The 20,870-nt window shown below is 41.0% G+C and overlaps 2 protein-coding genes across 3 annotated transcripts in view; one reads left to right on the top strand and one right to left on the bottom strand.

Moving 5' to 3' along the window:
• The window catches only part of flt3 (fms related receptor tyrosine kinase 3), a 102,657-nt gene extending 99,516 nt beyond the window's left edge, over positions 1 to 3,141 (bottom strand). For both annotated transcript variants that reach the window (XM_059964137.1, XM_059964138.1), the window contains exons 1-2: positions 3,003 to 3,141; positions 2,145 to 2,329 (exon numbers count right to left, since the gene is read on the bottom strand). The gene's annotated coding sequence lies outside the window, so the exon portion shown is untranslated. The remainder of the gene's footprint in view (positions 1 to 2,144; positions 2,330 to 3,002) is intronic.
• pan3 (poly(A) specific ribonuclease subunit PAN3) overlaps positions 3,072 to 20,870 on the top strand; it is a 111,486-nt gene continuing 93,687 nt past the window's right edge. The window contains exons 1-2 of the mRNA XM_059964139.1: positions 3,072 to 3,441; positions 7,158 to 7,276. Of these exons, the coding sequence (XP_059820122.1) occupies positions 3,072 to 3,441; positions 7,158 to 7,276 (489 nt within the window). The remainder of the gene's footprint in view (positions 3,442 to 7,157; positions 7,277 to 20,870) is intronic.

Genomic DNA, 20,870 nt, shown 5'->3' with positions numbered 1-20,870 from the left:
GTGAAAGGTGAAATGTTTAAAGGGAACGAGGGGGAATTTCTTTACTCAGAGGCTGGTGGGAGTGTGGAACGTTTTGCTAGTGTTAGAGGTGGATGAGGGTTCAATTTCAACATTTAAATGCAATTTGGATAGGTACATGGATGGGAGGGGCATGAAGGGCTATGTTCCAGCTGCAGGTCGATGGGACTAGGCAAAATAATAGTTTGGCATGGACGAGATGGGTTCAAGAGCTTGTTTCTGTATTGTAGTGTTCTAACTCTGTTTGGACTGAATAAAATACAGGCACAGTGGTATACTTCTGAACCTAAATCAAGATCACACTACGATAAAATCATTCAGGTGGTTGTGATCCCATCCCCAAAGGCCTTTTCCTTCTTAATACCAGGGCTTATGGCATAGAAGGTGTTTTAAGGATAAACTATGCAAGTGACTACATTCCATGTACACTTCACAATCGTGGATTACTGAGGAAATACTGCATTGAGATATAATCTTTTATAAGACATTAAAGCAAGTTGACAAGGTATAACAGAATCTTTTAAATTATCTTGAATCACTATCAGAATAAAAAGAACAAATTACCAAATCACTTAAGTTTTATAATTCAACTTGGATAAGTGTGAAGTGATTCACTTTGGAAGGCTGAATTTGAAGGCAAAATACAGGGTTAATGGCATGATTCTTAGCACTGGGATCTCAGGGATCACATCCATAGATCCCTCAAAGTTACTACGCAAGTTGATAGGGTGGTTTGGAAGGCATATGCTGTGTTGGCCTTCATTAGTTAGTTAGGGGATTAAGCCCTGTTATAACGTTGCAGTTCTAAAAGCCCTGATTAGACCACACTTGAAATATTGTGTTCAGTTCTGATCACCTCTTCAGATTGTTGTAAATCAATAATGCTCCTGTGTATGATAAAGGGGTTAAGAATTCCAGAATCTTGTGTTCCTAGTGAAGTATAGCCATTGGTGCACTTTTTTGTGATGGCACCAGTATGTTGGGCTCAAGGTAGATTCTGTGAGATGTTGCCACTCAGGAAATTGAAGCTGCTCACCCTTTCCACTGCTGACCCCTGAATGAGGACTGGCATGTGTCCTCTCTACTTTCTCTTCTCTACGTTCACAATCAATTCCTTGGTTTTGCTGACATTGAGTGCAAGGTTGATGTGACACTACTGAAAGCTGATCTATCTCACTCCTTTCTGCCTCCTCATTGCCATCTGAGATTCTGCTAACAGTGGAGTCAGCAGTGGATTAATCTTCTATTAGCACATCTTCTATAGTGTTACTCATCCTTATAATTGTTACTTATAGATTTGACCATTCCACAGTTTAACTGAACAGTTTCCCTCACCCTAGATTTCAGAAATCCTGCTGTAGGTTCCTCATGTCAAGTCTTGTTTAAGAATCTCTCTGTTTGCTGTTGCCTTGGTCTATCATTGCACTGATTTTAAAACATGAGTAATGGAAGTGTTTCAACAACAAAACTTTAATATATTAAAATTCAATTATGGATCTGTGGAATGTACTTACTTCATTCAAAATATACTTTGGTTATATTGTTCCAATCATTATGGTCATTAATAAAATTATGTTGGATGTGTTCATCAGACCAGACAGTATCTTCAATTTTAAGAGCAAACACGAGGAAATCTGCAGACGCTGTAAATTCAAGCAACACACACAAAATGCTGGTGGAACACAGCAGGCCAAGCAGCATCTATAAGGGGAAGCACTGTCGACGTTTTGGGCCGAGACCCTTCGTCAGGACTAACTGAAAGGAAAGATCACCCTTTGTTAGTCCTGACAAAGGGTCTCGGCCTGAAACGTCGACAGTGCTTCTCCCTATAGATGTTGCCTGGCCTGCTGTATTCCACCAGCGTTTTGTGTGTGTTGTTTAGTATCTGTTATTTTATGTGAACAATTCACAATCTCCTCAAGACTGTAACTCTCTCTCCCAGTTCTGATTAAGGCTTCCTGACCCAAAATGCTAACTAATTTCTCAGATATTGCTTTAACAGCTGAGCTCTTCCACAATTTTCTGCCGTTATCAGTACATTCGTCGGCCTACAAAAGAATTCTTCACTGTACGTATAACTCGCAGAAAGAATCAAATTAAATACATATCTAGACCTTAACACTCACAACATGCTGGAGGAACTCAGCAGGTCAGGTAGCATCTTCTCTGGGAATGAGTAAACAATCGACGTTTCGGGCTGAGATTCTTCTTCAGGACTGAAAAAGAGTGGAGGAATAAAGAGTGGAGGAGGGGAAGGAAGCTAGGTGAAACTAGGTGTGTGGAAAACGTAAAGGGCTAGAGAGGAAGGAATCTGATAGGAGAGTGGACCATGGGAGAAAGGGAAGAAGGAGGGGCAACAGGGGGAGGTGATAGGCAGTTGAGAAAGTGTAAGAGGCCACAGTGGGGAATAGAAGACGAGGGCAGGGAGGGGAGGGAAATTTAAACCTTAATCATTGTTAATTATGTTTCCATAATGCCTCCTGTTATTTTCTACCTGCATGAATCGGTGAAATACAACAACTGACCCGAAGCCGAGTGTAACGAAAGGACATCCCAAACAGAATGACCCCCGCCCACCCTCTACTTCCTCTGACTCAACGACGTGCCTCCAATTTGTTTTGATTCCTTCGGTGCCCAGAATGCGTTAGGTTTGCGCATGCGTAGCGTGGCAGTAGCTGGCTCCTCGGAGGAGGCCGCTTTCAGCCGGGGTAAAAAGGAGGGGGGGGGGGAGGAAGGCTTCCACCTGCGGTCAGAGTGGCTCCTACCATCGGCAGAGATAATACCTTAGCGCTGGGAGCCTCAGCCAAACCCCGTCACCTCCTCCACCCCCCCTCCCGAGCGAGCGAGCGAAGGAGACGGATGCACAGAGGCACCAGGCCTGTCAATGCGTGTTCTCTCGCCATCCGTTCTCCTTCCAATGTTGTTCGTCTCCGCCGCGGCACCGGATTTGAATTGTGGGAGGAGCAGCGCGGCCGGACGCGGACCTGGAACTGCAGCTGCCGTTCTCCGCCGCTGAGGTGGCTTTCTCCAGTCTTTTCCCGTCCCCGCCTGCCATGAACAGTGGCGGTGGCGGGCTGCAGAGCGTGGGCTGCAAGGTGAAGTACTGCCGTTACTATGCCAAGGACAAGACCTGTTTCTACGGCGACGAATGTCAATTCCTGCACGAGGATCCCAACAATGGCGGCGCTTCCGCGAGCCTCGGTCTTGTCGTCAATAACAACCACCCGGGACTGGTCGCGGCTACGGCAGCGGTCGGAGGTGGCGGCGGGGGAGGAGCTGCTGGCGGTGTCGCCTCCGTTAGCGGCTGTGGAGGGGGTGTTAGTGGTGGCGGGATAACAGCGGCCGGCGGAGGCGGATTCCCCCACGGAGGGCTCAAGAAAGCCGAGATCAGCAGCTTGGTGGAACCCGGGCAGCTTCTCACCAGTGAGTGTGTTGTGCATCTGTTTCAATTATTTATTAAAACCAATCCGCAAAATACCCGCGGCCCAAAGGAGATGCTGTCGCAAGATACAAATAAAGTTGGCTTCCTTTTTTTTGAAGAAAAACAGCTCATAGAAAGGAAACGGCGGTTTACGCTTGTCAATTTGACCCGGAAAAGAAGGCTCTTAAACAAAAAAAAAACCCGGGAGTACAGCTATTCTGGCCGATCTTGCCAATAAAGAATGTTTTGGGAGTGACTATACATTTTTGTTGGGTTGAGGAATGCCTATTTTCTGAGAGATCGGCCTACTGATCTAATATTCAAAGTGACAAGTAAAATTCAAACTGTTTTTAGTATGTTTGTTACGATCGTGCTTTAACTATATTAAAGCATATAAAAGGATGTAGCATACGAATTAGATTCAAGTCATCAGGAATAGCTAGATTAGCAGTTTTATCAATCTGGCAGACTAAAGATTATAAATGTAAACATGCACATTGTTTTCTTAAGAGAGGAGTGAAAATAGAGATTAAGCCAAGGAATTTTAGTGGGGATGATCAAAAATCTACTTGGTTTTGATCGTACGTCATTTGCAATGAAGGTTACAAGTGTGTTAGTGGCTGGGGTAAGGATGGGTTAGCAGCTGATGTTGGTTTACACAAAATATTACAGTTGCAAGTATTGATGTATTATTTGATTTTATCATTTTAAATATTGTTACATAGATCTAGTGACATTTTGGGTGGAGATATTTCACTTGCAATCAGTTAAAATGCAAACAAAACTTTAAGTTAATATGTAGTTGCAAATTGAATAAATAAAGCTACAGTTTGTACTTGAATTGGAAGTGGCTTAGACACCTGGAATAAAAGTACTGAGTACCCTTTTCATCTCTGTTGCTGTATCCTTATTGCATCTTTTTTTTAGTCTTGTTTGGGGCTGTGAAGTAAGAAATGTTTCCTAATTTCACTCTGCCTGGTGCTACTTTTTAGTAATGTATATGTTCTGGGTTGTCAGATCATGGAAGCTACTCTATCAAATACTTGACCTGTCCTTGTTGTTTTAAAGGGTTAAACTTGGTAAATCTCTTGTGATTCCTCAAAAGCATGGAACTGTTTTGATTTTTAAGTACACTGCTCAGAATAGAACAAAGTAGACCAGATGGCATTCTCACTAAATCCTTGTAGAAGTTTCTTCCTCAGAGTATTTCAGGAACTTTCTTCCTTTTGTTTCATCTGTTTAAGGCTTGGATGCAAATCAAATGTGTCAATAAATTATTCTCTTGGGGAAACAGATGAGGTGTTTCTTAAGGGATACTCTTGACATCATGGTGACACTAACTCTCAGTGCCAGAGACAGATTCATTCTTATCCTCAGGTGCTGCCTGTGTGAAGTTTGCATGTCCTCCTTTTAAACATGTGGGTTTTCTCTGAGTGCTTAATTTTCATTTGCATCCTAAAGATGTAGGGGTTGGCAGATTAATTAACCAATGTGAATTGCACCTAATGTGTAAGTGAGTGGTAGAAGCTACAAGGGAGTTGAAGACAACACAAAAAGCGGGGGAAAAAAAGAATTATTAATGTCCAATCGATGGTTGATGTGGGCTCAGTAGGGCAATGGTGCTGTTTTCATGCGTTTTCTGAGACTGAAAACAAAGTTAAGCTCATCTTGAAAAGGATTGTATGCACAGTCTGAATTTGGAGCAAGTACATAAGACTCTGGTTTCTACCTTACTAAATAAAATTTAACATTCCAAAATAATATATTAGACTTGAAAGTGTATACCCGTAGTAGTATATTAAACAGTTTTTTTTTACTCAACTGAAGTGCATCTTCAAGATTATGAAAGGGCTTTGATATGTTTAAAAACTGAAATATTGTGCCTTAATGACAGTGCTGGAACTAGGATCAATAAAGGTCATATACTAATGATGAATCAATGTCAGAAATTTAGGAGAAAAGTCTTCATCTGGAGTCTGCAGGGTGTGAACGAGGCAAATTGCATTGATGAATTTAAGGTAAAGCTCAATTCATAAGAGAAGGAGGAAGTAAAATAATGTTAATTTGGTGGTATGAAGTAAATATGAAGGAAGGTCAAATTGTTTAAATGCACCAATAAGAATTTGTTGGGTCAGATGGGCTATTTCTGTGATTGTAAACTAGTACAATAAAATCCTAGTATCTTGTTGAATATATGTTTGTATGCGATTGCTATAGAATCATACAGCATGAAAACATGCCCTTCAGAACAATTGGTTAACTGAGATTCCCAATCTCCCCTCTCTCTGTATTTGGTCTCTATCCCTTTCCAAGTACCTTGTTAATATGTCCCTTGTTAATATGCCTGCCTCAAACACTTCCTCTGGCTGCTTATTCTACATGTTAACCAGCCCTCTGGGTGAAAATGTTGCCCCTCTGGTTCCTGTTAAAACTCTCCACTTTAGCATTAAACCTACGGTTTCTAGATCAAAATTCTACCCCACCCCCAATCCAGGGGCATAGACTATCTTACCTGTGCCCCCTTTTTAAAAAAAAAAATTACATCTCTATAAGGTCACTACTGATTCTTCTTTGGTCTAGTGAATAAAGTTCCAATCTGCTCAACCACTCTCCATAACTTGGTCCTTCAAGTCCTGCGCTCACGTCCTCATAAATCTCTGAGCTCTTTCCAGTTTAATGGCATTCTTCTATGGCAAAGTGAATAAAGCTAGACATAATATTCCAAATTATTTGTATATTGGGGTAACAAATTATTTATACTTTCTAAGAAAGTATGGAATTTAGCAAAAGTTGGCAAAGTTTTCCAATTATTTATTCATTTTTCAGAGTCTGAGTGTCACTAGTGACTTGAATTGGGTGGCTTTGTAAGTTTTATTAAATGGCATTTTAAGAGTTAACTACATTAGTGGGTGTGGAGTCACATACAAGCCAGATCAAGTGAGAGCAGCGTATTTCCTCCTGTGAAAGACATTAGACAGGTAGGAGTTTTTACAACCATCTAAAGTAACACATACAAAAAGCTGGAGGAACTCAGCAGGTCATGTAGCATCTATGGAAATTAGTAAACAGTCGATGCTTCAGGGTGAAACCCTTCATTAGGACAGCTATAACAATCTAGTATGCTTATGGTGATTGTACTTTTGATTAGGGATTATATTTTTCTTCTCATGCCAGATTTAAATTTAACTCTAAACTTAAATTTTATTGCTGCTATGCTGGGGTTTGAATTCTGGGTTGTCAAGGCCTCTGGACCACTTATGATTTAGTTGCTGCCAGCTACCTTGCTCGAGATGGGTTAACCCATATGAATTTATTCCAATGACAATGAATATTAATGTGCATTTGTTTTGCAAATAGCTATCACTTTAAGGTGTTGTAGCAGTCATGATACTGGGAAATTGTGAGTTTTGGATTTAGTAAATCCGGTTACTCGTGTGATGGTGCCAAATTGATTAAAAACATATGTTGTTCACAGTAGGGGAGTTGTTGTCCCTTCCATATCAGGTCTATAGTTGGCTCCATACATGCTAGTGTGATGTTTGTTTAAAAAAAACAAAACTAGTATGTTGTAATAATAATATGCTTACTAGGCTTGAGGATGCAAAATTAATATTAATATTGCCCACATCCCAAGAAGGCAAAAAAGAAAAATTGCCTTCATCATATATGATATTGAAGTTACAAAGTAATCATTGAAATAAATTTTCTTACTTTTCAGTTCCAGGAATGGATACAACAATACCAGATAACCTCACCAACTCGTACTTCAGCAGCAGCTTTATTGGGGTCAATGGCTTTGGAGGAGGGCCAGCTGAGCCAAAGTACCCTTTGATTCAGGTATTATTAATTTATCACTTTGAAAATAATTTTCAGTACAAATAAGTAGACCAGATATTGTACTGAATGTGTGTGGATTGGAGAGGTTTCTTGTGACAGCAAATGGTATTGTAGGAAATATTCTGTGTATACATGCAAAGAAAAATAGACACTATATTATTGGGATGGAGATTTTAGGACAACTCTTAAATAACAAAAGCTAATTGAGAAGGCAGTTTGGATTCCATTTGTATGGGACACAACTTGTTGCTTAATTGGGACCGGAGACTTTTGTCGAACAATTTCTAAGTAGCGTCAGTTGCATGAACTTGAGTGACCATTGGACACTACACCATGCTTAGAGTGAATGGTTTTTAAATAGTCAGTTGTATTTGTTTGTGTTCAAAATGTGGTGACTGTTACACTGATAATGAGAAAGAAGCAGTAAGACAATTTAGAATTGTTTTGCTCACTACGGTTTCAAGCATTCAGGCTTGGGGATGCCAGAAATGGTCAGGAGTGAAAATAGTGATTTCACTATTTCAAGTTATGAAGAATTTGAAGGAATCAACAATCATTTTGAACGTTACAATGAAAATGAAGATTTGGAGGATACATTTGTCAAAAGCATAGTATGAAGGCAGTCCATTATCTCCAATAGATGTCTCTGCTAATTTTGTTCATTTACAGTCAATCAAAAGAACACAGCAGCATGTTGGCTGTCTGTCATATCCAAGAATGACAGTGAAACCTGTGTGGGAGAGTTTTTAAAGTGCAAAAAGTGTTGCAGTGGGACAGTTCCATTCTCTTGACTTCGGGACTCTGGGTCCAGTGGTATGAGTAGTCATCACAAGCTGGGCTTTTCCTTGGTTGCAGTTTATTACCTTGTCATTCCCTTCGCTCTCCACAAAATGTTGCAAAACTGCTGCCTTGCCATTAGATTTCACTGTTGATCTCATCTGCCCAGTCTGCCAGAGTTAACTTCACATGCAAAGACAGGGATGTCCCCATTTCACTGGGGTATGAAACCCGCTGCCTCCCTTCTCTGCCTGTCGAAGCGATGTACCGGAGTGTGGCCATTATCACATGTAAACAACTACTTCCATGAAACTTTGGCTAATTGAGGCATAGCGTACTGGTTCCAATATGTCCCAATTAATCGGAATCCACTGTATTGAAAAATCAAAATGGGAATAGTGGGATAATCACAAATTTTAGTTTATTCCTGGTTTATTCAGAACATAAGAACATAAATAGGAGCTGGAGTGGGCCATGTGGCCCGTCAAGCCTGCTCCGCCTTCAATAAGATCATGGCTGATCTGGCCACGAACTCATCTCCACCCCTACCTGCCATTTCCCCATAACCCTTAATTCCCGTACAATGCAAAAATCTAATTTGTCTTAAATATATTTACTGAGATAGCCTCCACTGCTTCATTGGGCGGAGAATTCCACAGATTCGCTAATTTCTGGGAAAAGCTGTTCCTCCTCATCTCCATCCTAAATCTACTCCCCCGACTCTTGAGGCTATGTGCCCTAGTTCTAGTCTCACCTACCAGAGGAAACAACTTTCTTGCCTCTGTCTTATCTATCTTTTTCACAATTTTAAGTTTCTATAAGATCTCCTCTCAGCGAGTACAGTCCCAGGTGACTCAATCTCTCCTCATAGCCTAACGCCCTCATCTCTGGTATCAACCTGGTGAACCTCCTTTGGACTGCCTTCAAAGCCAGTATATCCTTCCTCAACTAAAAAGATCAGCACTGCATGCAGTACTCCAGATGAGGCCTCAACAATACCCTGTATCGTTGGAGCATAACCTTCCTGCTGTTAACTTCAATCCCTCTAGCAGTGAAGGCTGACATTCCATTTCCCTTGTTGAAAGCCTGTTGCACCAGCAAACCAACATTTAATGATTCATGCACAAGCTCTCCCAAGTCCCTCTACACAGCAGCTTGCTGCAATTTTTTACCATTTAAGTCATCTGCTTTTCCTTTGTTCCTGCCAAAGTGGTTAACCTCACATTTACCAACTTTCTATTCCATCTGCCAGACCTTTACCCATTCACTTAACCTATCTAGATCCCTCTGCAGACTCTGTGTCTTCTGCACAATTTGCTTTTCCACTCAATTTAGTGTCCTCAGCAAACTACTGAGTCCCCCCTTCCAGATCATTAATGTATATCACCGAACCCTGCAGCACACTACTCACCACTGATTGCCAGCCAGAGTAACACCAGTGTATCTCAACTCTCTGCTTTCTATTAATTAACCAATCCTCTATCCATGCTAATACATCACCCCCAACTCTGTGCATCCTTATAAGATTTTTATGTGACACATTTTTGAACGCCTTCTGGAAATCCAAGTGAATAACATCCAAGTAAGTAATTTAGGTTATGGTGACAATATGACACTTCCTCTTTTTTTCTCTCCCTTGGTTCAGGCCATCTATGAGGTAAAAACTTTGTTACCTCCAAGCTCTATAATATATGCAATGTACCTATGAGCAATATCCTATCTTCCATGCTTTAAGCTTAATATCATTAACTTTCCTGATTATGCTCTAACCTCACTTGGTGTTGCTTGCATATCACCGTATCCCTTTTTTTGTTGCCTTCCGCTGGTACTAATTAATTGCTGTAATAGATGGGAAGAAGGCAAGGGCACAAAGTGTAGCACAGAGGGCTTTTAAAATTGCCTGTGCTGTCATAAACATTTATGCTGTATTTCCTTTCACAGATTAAGCAAATCATATAGAACGAGGCCTTTGTTTCATCATTCCTATAAAAAGCATTTGTCTTGCTTTATTTGCTCTCTTATAGCAAAAAACATTTTGAGAACTTTTTACAGTTTTCTTTTGTGTTACTACTTTTCACTTCTCATTCTAAATATGAATTCCAGAATTGTTATAATATGCATAGTACAGCCAAATCAGTAAAAGGAGTGGGGCTAGATGTACAGCCTGAGTTGTGGACCTGGGAGGAGGTCACGTGTGAGCATTAATATCTATGCAGTAATGCTTGGTGTGGTCAGCAAAGATGGAGTAGAGATAACTCCAACAAAGCTTTTCTCTTGATGAAGTGCTTAGAGTATGGCCTTGTCATTACCAACACGTTGTCATGACAACTTAAGCTCTCTGACTAAACAAGATGCCTTTGCACTCTTTGAGCAAGCTCCATAGCTGTTAGAGTTTATCATTTCTTGAGTGAGGGACCATGATGTCTGCACCACCTGCACCTTGACAGCATCGATGACTGCTGGACTGACCATTGCCTAATTTATACTCTCATCTCCATCAATCTGTCCCAAAAAAATAAGTAGAGGTATTACCAAAGAAGATCAAGGCTGAAACTCTCAAAGACCCCACAATGTTGGGCATATTTAAGGTGGAAGTTGATAAAAGGTTAGTGGATTGAGGACCATGTGGAACTTGAAGGGCCGACTGGCCTATTCCTGCCTACTGTCTCCTCTGTTTTTAGATATGAGAAATATTGACCACAAATATCAAACATTAGTGAGGATAATAGAATGTGATAATGTAAGAGTTCACAGAACAGCACAGGTTATCAGAAAGTGAATTTTTTATGTACTGAAATATATTGAAATAATGATTAGTTGAGAGAACAAGATTCAGAGATTCTTAAAAAAAAAATGAAATGAAGTTTTCAAAAGGAAAAGGAAGATCCAGGTTTTATTTAAAGGAGCACTCAATTAGGAACTAATTAAGTGTTTTAATTTTGTCCAAGGTGTTGTTTAATCCAAAGTTTGATTACAGGCCACTTGTCTTTTACTGGGATTTTGCATTTGCAGTTCATATTGCAATTTTCTATTGGGACAAAAACCTGTTTACACTTTCCCCCATAGATTCTATGAGAGTGAGCTTTATTTTATATTTCAGATTTTTAATGAGTGATTTGTAAATTCTGTAATGGGTGAATTTCTGTGGGCTTTCTCTAACCTCTTAAGCTTTTTGAAATCTGCATTCTGTCTTTTTGTACTCATTATTTTATCACTTTGGTGGATGTATCTGCAGCTGACTTGGCTCTAAAATTTTGTTCTCAAGCCTTCTACCTCTCCTAATCCTCTGACCAAACCTTTGCTTACTTCTCTATATACATGGTATCAAGTTGTATCTAAAAAGCAGCTCTGGGAAGTTTTTGGATTTTTTATGATATTTGAATCATTATGTTACATTGATTAGGGAGGGGGTGATGAAGATTACGTCCCAAAAAGCAAAAACATTCCGGTAAGGTTGCTAATAGCAACATTAACAGAGTGAGTTTTTATGTTGAGAAAAGCTAAGAAAATTGATTAAAGGGATTTTTGTAGATTTCTTATTCAAGACAGGTCTTGGAAAGATTAATAGTTAACATCATCTGTTATCAGTTCTGCATGGACAAGGTAATAGCAAAAGTTGCAAGATAAAGTGGGAAAAATAATTCTGTGTAAGTGGTTGTTTAGACACAAGTTGCTAATAAGGGAGAAAGATAATTGAAGAATTTAAGAGGCATTTTAGTAGGCCACCGAAAAGTGACAACAGATGGGATCAGAAAACATGTCAGCTTCAGTTGAACACCCTGCTTTGACATCTAGTGAATGATATGGCTGCCAATTCTTTTCCTTCTATGATATTATTTATTAACAGTTGCAGTGACTATGTGCTTTCACTTATTAAATAGACAATGAATCCAGATTGAATTTGTTATCATACAAGTAAAGCAATTCTCATTTTATCCACAAAGAGTAAGAAAAATGTCATGCAATGCTTCAGTGTATAAAGATAAAGATCATTGCCAAAATAAAGGATAAGCACGGAGTTCCCACAGATGCTGGAAATCTAGAGCATCACAAAATGCTGTAGGAACTTTGCAGATCAGGTAGCAGCTGTGGAGGGGAATAAATGATCGATGTTTTGGGCTGATGCCCTTCATCAGGACTGCAAAGAAAGGGAGAAGAAACTGGAATATGAAGGTGGGTGAAGGAAAAGCAGAGCAAGCTGGCAGGTGGTATGTGTGGCCAGGTGCAGGGGAAGGTGGGTGGTTAGGGTAGGGAGGGGGTGATGAAGTGAGAAGCTGGGAGGTGATTGGAAGAGGTGAAGGGCTGAAGAATAGGGACGGTTAAGGGAGTGGAGGAGTTGAACCATGGAAGAAAGAGAAGAGGGGGGGGAGAGGAGAACTGGAGGGAGATGATGGCAGGTGAGGAGAAGAGGAGGAGGAGGTAATAGTCACACAGTCATCTAACACTATGGCACAGAAGCAGGCCCTTTGGCCCATCTAGTCCCTTTGACTTGCACCCGCAACATAGCCCCCCATACTCCTCCCATTCATGTACCTATCCAAATTTCTCTTAAATGTTGAAATTGAACCCACATCCACCACTTACACTGGTAGTTCATTCCACACTGTTAGTGAAGAAATCTCTCCTTGTGTTCCTCTTAAATGTTTTGCCTTTCACACTTAACCCATAACCTCTTCCAGTATCTCCCAACCTCAGTGGAAAAAGCTTATTTTCATTTATCCTATCTATACCCCTCAAAATTTTGTATACCTCTATCAGATTTCCTCTCAGTCGGGAGAATAAAGATCTAACATATTCATCCTCTTCCTGTAACTCAGGTCCTCAAGTCCTGGCAACATCAGTGTAAATTTTTTCTGCACTCTTTTAATCTTACCGATATCTTTCCTGTAGGTAGGTGACCAAAACAGCAAGCAATACTCCAAATTTGGCCTCACCAGTGTCTTGTATAACTTGATCATACCATCCCAACTCCTTAACTCATTACTTTGATTTAATAAGGCCAGCATGCTAAAAACTTTTTTTATGGCCCTATCTGCCTGTGACACATTTTCAATGAATTGTAGATCTATATTCCCAGATCCCTAGTTCTGGCAGTACCGTTCTCCGTGCCCTACCGCTCACTGTGTATGTCCTACCCTGGTTTGTCCTCCCAAAGTGCAATACCTCATAGTTGTCTGCATTAGATTTCATCTGCCATTTTTCAGTCCATTTTTCCAGCTGGTCCGGCTCCTGCTGCAAGCTTTCATAGTTTTCCTCGCTATCTACTATACTCCCAGTCTTCTCTCATCTGCAAATTTGCTGATCCAGTTTGTCACATTGTTATCCAAATCATTGATGTGGATGACAAACAACAACGAACACAGCACTGATCCCCAGTGCATATAATTAGGCACAGGCCTCCAGACAGAGAGGCAACCATCAACTACCACTCTCCTTGCAAAATCAATGTCTTAATCTAATTTACTACGTCATCTTGAACGTCAAGCGACTGAACTTTCTTGATCAGCCTCCCGTGCGGGACCTTGTCAAATGCATTGCTAAAGTTCATGTGGACAATATCCACTGCCTTGCCTTCATCAGTTTTCCTGGTAACTTCCTCAAAAAAACTTTGTAAGATTAGTTAGACATGACCTACCATGCACAAAGCCATGTTCACTTTCCCTAATCAATTTTTGTCTATCCAAATGCTTAGATATCCAGTCCCTTAGAATACCTTCCAGTAACTTATCCATTATTGATGTCAGGCTCATTAGCCTATACCAGGGGTCGGCAACGTTTACCACTGAAAGAGCCAATATGGACCCATTTCCCACAGAAAAGAAAACACTGGGAGCCACAAAATGAAATAACACTGCATACAACGGGTTTTTTTTGCCTTTATGCTATGTATAAACAAACTATAATGTGTTGCATTTATGAAATTGATGAACTCCTGCAGAGAAAACGAAATTACATTTCTGCATGCAACAAAAACATTTTGAACTCCGAAAAAAAGACGTTGGGTTGAAGGTTACTCCATAGTTAGCCTACCTTGGATCGAAGAATTAAAAGAATGCGCGCACTGGCGGGTGTCAGGCATTGGCAGTTGTGATGTATATTAATAGCGATAAAAAACACGTTGTAGCGGTGTGCTACACGCAGCGCTAAAATAAAGACACTGCAGTCAAAGGTAACTTTATTCGAACTAAACAGCCTTGCTTTAAAGCCTCCCTCAACCCGTCCCCGTGGGCGCGGATGCTCCAAAAGACACGTACTCACAAACCCCCGTAGGCTATCTCCCTTAGTCGGAACGGTGGCTAATTGTGAGCCGGTTCGGATGTGCCAGGAAACGGTGTCTCCGCAAAGTTTTCATATTGTACAAGATCACCATAATCTTCAAATTTCGAATTACATTTCAAAAGCTAACAAACCACGGGGAGCCGCATCACAGAGATCAAAGAGCCGCATGTGGCTCTGGAGCCGCAGGTTGCCGACCTCTGGCCTATACTTTCCCGGCTTATTCTTGGGGCCTTTTATTAAACAATTGAAGAACTTTAGCTATCTTCTAATCCTTTGGTACCTCACCCATTTCTAAGGACAGTTTAAATATTTCTTCTAATGCCCCTGTAATTTCTGCACTGGCCTTCCACAGGGACCAGGAGAACTCCTTACCAGGCCCTGGGTATTTATCCACCCTAATTTTCCTCAAGACAGCAGATACCTCCTCTGTAATCTGTATATAGTCCTTTGCCTTACTGCTGCTGTATCTCATTTCTATATAGTCTACGTCCATCTCCTGAGTAAATCCAGATGCAAAAAGTCCAGTTAAGATCTCCCACACTTTTTTGGCTCCTTGCATAAACGACCACTTTGATCTACCAGAGGACCAAATTAGTCCTTTGCTATCCCTTTTGATTTAAGTATACCTGAAAATCCCTTGGGATTCTCTTTTGTCTTATCTGCTAGAGAAACCTCATGCCTTCCTTTAGCCTTCCTGAGTTTATATTTACAAAGCTATGTTGTGAGTTAAAGCTTTCTCCACCAATCACCAATACGGAAGTTTTTCTCAGGGTTTTTAATGAGTTCTTATTTCTGGGAAGGTATTGGTGCTTCAATGGCAAATAAAGAGGTGGCCTTTCCACTGCGTGCTTCAGATTGAATCAGAGTTAATCCATGTAAGGAATGATATTAAAAAAGCAGTTTGCATACAGGAAGTAATGTCTATACCAACTAAGTTGTACCTCTAGAGTCCAGAATGTTTCCTGCCTGGCATGTATAGGATGAAAAACTTAACTACTGAAATTAAAAGTCAAGTGATTATTTCATTAAGTCTTTGGCAAAAGAAGAACACTGAAAAGACTGAGAAAAGCTCTACATTTTATCAGACCTATTTCAATTGGTTAGAGTTGCTCAATAAAATAGCATTCTTACCAGCTTAAAAGTGTTGAGTGAAGAGTGGGCTGACTGATGGCAGATGGAGTTTAATGCTGTTAAGTGTGAGGTGCTACATTTTGGTAGGAAAAATCCAAATAGGACATACATGGTAAATGGTAGGGCATTGAAGAATGCAGTAGAACAGATTGATCTAGGAATAATGGTGCATAGTTCCCTGAAAGTAGAATCTCGTGGATAGAGTGGTGAAGAAAGCTTTTGGTACGCTGGCCTTTATAAATCAGAGCATTGAGTATAGGATTTGGGACGTAATGTTAAAATTGTACAAGGCATTGGTAAGGCCGAATTTGGAGTATTATGTACAGTTCTGGTCACCAAATTATAGGAAAGATGTCAACAAAATAGAGAGAGTACAGAGAAGATTTACTAGAATGTTACCTGGGTTTCAGCACCTAAGTTACAGGCAAAGATTGAACAAGTTAGATCTTTATTCTTTGGAGTGTAGAAGTTTGAGGGGGGACTTGATAGAGGTATTAAAAATTATGGGGGGGTAGATAGAGTTGACGTAGATAGGCTTTTTCCATAGAGAGTAGGGGAGATTCAAGCAAGAGGCCATGAGTTGAAAGGGGGCAAAAGTTTAAGAGTAACACGAGGAGGAACACTGGACCCCCTGCAGTTTGCGTACCGTCCCAACCGCTCAACAGATGATGCCATTGCTATCACCCTCCACCTGGCCCTAACCCACCTGGACAAAAAAGACATACATTCAGATGCAGTTCATAGACTTTAGTTCAGCATTCAACACAATCATCCCTCAGAAACTGATTGGAAAGCTGAGCCTATTGGGCCTGAACACCTCTCTCTGCAACTGGATCCTAGACTTCCTGACTGGGAGATCTCAGTCAGTCCGGATTGGGAGCAGCATCTCCAACACCATCACACTGAGCACGGGGGCTCCCCAGGGTTGCATGCTTAGTCCACTGCTGTTCACTCTGCTGACCCACGACTGTGCTGCAACACACAACTCGAACTATATCATCAAGTTCACCGATGACACCACCGTGGTGGGTCTCATCAGCAAGAACGACAAGTCAGCTTACAGAGAGGAGGTGCAGCGGCTAACGGACTGGTGCAGAGCCAACAACCTGTCTCTTACTGTAAACAAAACAAAAGAGATGGTTGTTGACTTCAGGAGGGCATGGAGCGACCACTCCCTGCTGAACATCAACGGCTCCTTGGTAGAGATTGTAAAGAGCATCAAATTTCTTGGTGTTCACCTGGGCGGAGAATCTCACCTGGTCCCTCAACACCAGCTCCATAGCAAAGAAAGCCCAGCAGCGTCTCTACTTTTTGCGAAGACTGAGGAAAGTCCATCTCCCACCCCCCCATCCTCATCACGTTCTACAGGGGTTGTATTGAGAGCGTCCTGAGCAACTGCAACATTACCTGGTTCGGAAATTGTACCATCTTGGATCGCAAGACCCTGCAGCGGATAGTGAGGTCAGCTGAGAAGATCATCGGGGTCTCTCTTCCCACCATCACGGACATTTACACTACACATCCGCAACACTACTGCATCCGCAAAGGAAACAGCATTATGAAGGACCCCATGCACCCGTCATACAATCTCTTCTCCCTCCTGCTGTCTGGGAAAAGGCTCCGAAGCATTCGGGCTCTTACGACCAGACTATATAACAGTTTCTTCCCCCAAGCTATCAGTCTCCTCAATATCTGAAGCTTGGACTGACACCTTGCCCTATTGTCCTGTTTATTTATTGTAATGCCGGTACTGTTTTTGTGCACTTTATGCAGTCCAGTGTAGGTCTGTAGTCTAGTATAGCTTTCTCTGTGGTTTTTTTTTATTACGTAGTTCAGTCTAGTTTTTGTACTGTGTCATGTAAACCATGGTCCTGAAAAACGTTGTCTCATTTTTACTATGCACTGTACCAGCAGTTATGATCGAAATGACAATAAAAGTTGACTTGACTTGAATTTCTTTCCTCAGAGAGTGGTAGCTGTGTGGAATGAGCTTCCAGTAGAAGTGGTAGAGGCAGGTTCGGTATTGTCATTTAAAGCAAAATTGGATAGGTATATGGACAGGAAGGGAATGTGGGATTATGGGCTGAGTGCGGGTCAGTGGGATTAGGTGAGAGTAAGCATTCGGCACGGACAAGAAGGGCTGAGATGGCCTGTTTCCATGCTGTAATTGTTATATGGTTATAAAAGAAGAATAGTCTCAGAGACTGGTCTCAAGAACAGTTTTACTATACTGTCTTTGCTCTCCAAAAATCTTGGCTTTAATGTTCCAGGTTTGGAATTATCGATTTGGAGAAAAAAATATGGGCACGTACACGCATGCGCACACAACTGCCCGCACAAGGCTTCATGGTCGTGGTAGCCTTTCTTGGGGGTAAACACAAGTATAAAGCAGGCATCTTTTTTTCGTAAAAGCGAAAATCCTCTGGTTAACGAAAACAGGAGCTAATGTAGGTCTTTCATAACAACGAGCTGTCATAAAGCAAATGTTCAAAAAATGGGGGCCACCTGTATCAGTAAACTGGAAAGTAAGGTTGTCGGTAATGAGGTCCTGTCCAAGATCAAAATTTTTGTAGACATTTGACCAGACCCTTGGATGGGAAACTGTTTGTTGGATGTTATTTTATGCATTCTGAGATTAGACTGTGGCAACATGTTTTGTGCTGCTTTCAACATGCTGACTGCTTCTTCTGCACTAGGAAATGATTTAAGGCCATGATCAATGCAGAATTGCCTTTCTATGTACCTGTATGTCCTGTGCTTCTTTTCCAAATTCCTTCTCTTACCCCAATTCCTCTTAAGCTGTAGCAATCTATTGCCTTATGAGGAATAATTACCAAATGCATGGAACACTCATGCAGTACTCCAGCACCTTGTCGTCTGGTTGGTGGTCTTGGAACCACAAGAATGATGATGATCCTCTCTCAGTAGGAAACTGGAACATTGGTTTGATGCCTGCCTTGTCTGTGACAGACTCAGTTCTGAAGTGCATGAGGACCCCGAGCAGACAATTATTGAGGTCTGCAGCCTGCAAGAGCACATTGTTCAGTGATACTCCTTTGATTTGTGCATTTGATTTAAGGACCATTCATATTTGTGCAGGTTTCTGGGCTTGGTAAACTTTGAAATTGGCAAGTACTAGTTTTCTTTGTTGGATCTGGTAGAAGCATTAACTCAGCTTGATTGTTCCTGAAGACTCTCCATGAACCCTACATGATGATCTTTCATTTCTGGGTCTTTCTCAATGTGGGACTGAGGGGTATTAGTCAACTAAGGGCCTGCCCTCTGTTGTTTGGTAGGACTAGTTGTGGAGAGCTGAAAAGAAGGAGAGCTATCCAACTATATTATTCATATTTGCTAAACTCTTTGTTCATGATTTGAAGGAGGACATCATCCTTGATGGACAGTGCTAGCTTATAATCATCTTCTGAGTGACGGAAGACTAGCTTTTCTAAATCTGGTTGAGTAGAGGCAAGTACAGGTGTCTCCCGCTTTACAAATGTTCACTTTACGCCACTTTGCTTTTACAAAAGATCTACATTGGTAACCTGTTTTTGCATTACCAAGAGGATTTTCGCTTTTATGAGAATTTTTCCCATATAAATTAAGCCATTTTGGCTTAAGAATGGTTTCATAGGACACTCTACCTTTGTAAAAGGTTGGGGGGTGGGGGAAGACACCTGTATGTCAAGGGCTTTGTGGCTTTGTTTGCTTACCTAGAATCTTCTCTTTCATACATATTCTGCTTTCACAGGTTCTGAAATGACTTGAGTGCTTGTTCTCCAGGATATTAGTCTTAAATGTTGTGACAGTGAACTGATGAGCACCATTGAGGTAGACTTTCACCCAGTATGACCCACCCAGATCCAGTCGTTGGGCATAAGGTGCATTATGTTGACTGTTGTGTTATTCATGTATGTTATGTACGTGGATAGTGTCCCTGCAAGCCACAGGACAGTCTCAACAAAAGAGTCAAGTGGGAGGATCTTCTCAGCTACAGTGCTGTGAAAAAGTCTTAGGCACCCTAGATTTTTTGTGGTTTGCGATGGTATGCCCTTCACAGAGCCCTAATCTCAACATCATCGAGTCTGTCTGGGATTTCCTGGAGAGATTCCTCGATGCTGGAAACAATCTACCAGCCGATTTTTCTTATAAAACTGCAAGACGGTGTACTAAAGAGAGTTGTTGCTGGTTTAAAGGCAAAGGGTGGTCACACCAAATATTGATTTGATTTATTTTTTTCTGTTTACTGCTTTATAGTAAATTTTTTGATATTGAGAAACATTTCATTTTATTATTTTTGAAAGCATCTTTGCTTTATGGAATTTGTTTTACATGTGCTTAAGACTTCTGCACAGTACTGTATGATCTAAGATGGTGATGACCATACAGCTTCAGGAGTTGGAATTTCATCCCTGTTGGGAATATGGTCACACTCAATGAAAGTTTGCAATGGTAAGCAGACCACTACTGTTGACTCCATGACAAATCCATGGCTCTTTCTGCAAATTCTGATGTTCCAGAACATGTCTTTGGAGTGTATGAAGAAACAAACTTTGAATCAGAATCAGATTTAATATCACTGGCATATGTCATGAAAGCAGTTAACTTTACAGCAGCAGTACAATGAAATATATAATAACTAATAGAGGAAAAACTGAATTACAGTTGAAAAATTATATTTGTGTGTATGTATATTTTTAAGTTAAAATAAGTAGTGCAAAAACACAAATAAATAGTGAGGTTCAGTGTCTATTTAGGAATCAGATGGCAAAGGGAATGAAGCTGTTTCTGAATTGCTGCGTGTGCACCTTCAGGCTTCTCTGCCTCCTTCCCGACGATAACAATGAGAAGAGCGCATGTCCTGGATAGTAGGGTCCTTGATGATGGATGCCGCCTTCCTTAGACACCACTCCTTGAAAATGTCTTTGATTTTTACTGAGGCTAGTACCCATGATGGAGCTGATTTAATCTTACAGGTTTCTGCAAATTACTTCAAACTTGTGCAGTAGCACCCCTCCTCCCAATCCCCATACCAAATGGTGATGCAGCCAAGAATGTTGATTTTGCCAATGATGCATTGCTCTGGTCATCTAATATCACATATGCCTTATCTTGTTCTCAGGATGTCCTTGTGGGCATATGTTGACTCAAAGTATTTTGGAACAGGATTTACCTTGAAAGCCTGTAGGAAGTGCTGATATGTGTACTCAGTGAAGTGAATGATAGCTGTTCAATCTTTTGCTTGGTGTATTGAAACCAAACATATTGAGTGCTCCTTTAGAAAGCATCTTCGGTCTGCATCCATCTTTTCTTCAAATCCTCTGCATTTACTTAAGTGGTAAAGTTTCTTATGAATAGGGCATTGTCTATTGGGGTTCATGAGAAAGTTTTCCACTTAAGTTTTGCT

The sequence above is a fragment of the Hypanus sabinus genome, chromosome 3 (genome assembly GCF_030144855.1).
Source record: "Hypanus sabinus isolate sHypSab1 chromosome 3, sHypSab1.hap1, whole genome shotgun sequence".
Classification (NCBI taxonomy): Eukaryota; Metazoa; Chordata; class Chondrichthyes; order Myliobatiformes; family Dasyatidae; genus Hypanus; species Hypanus sabinus.
This window is presented reverse-complemented; position numbering and strand designations above follow the sequence as displayed.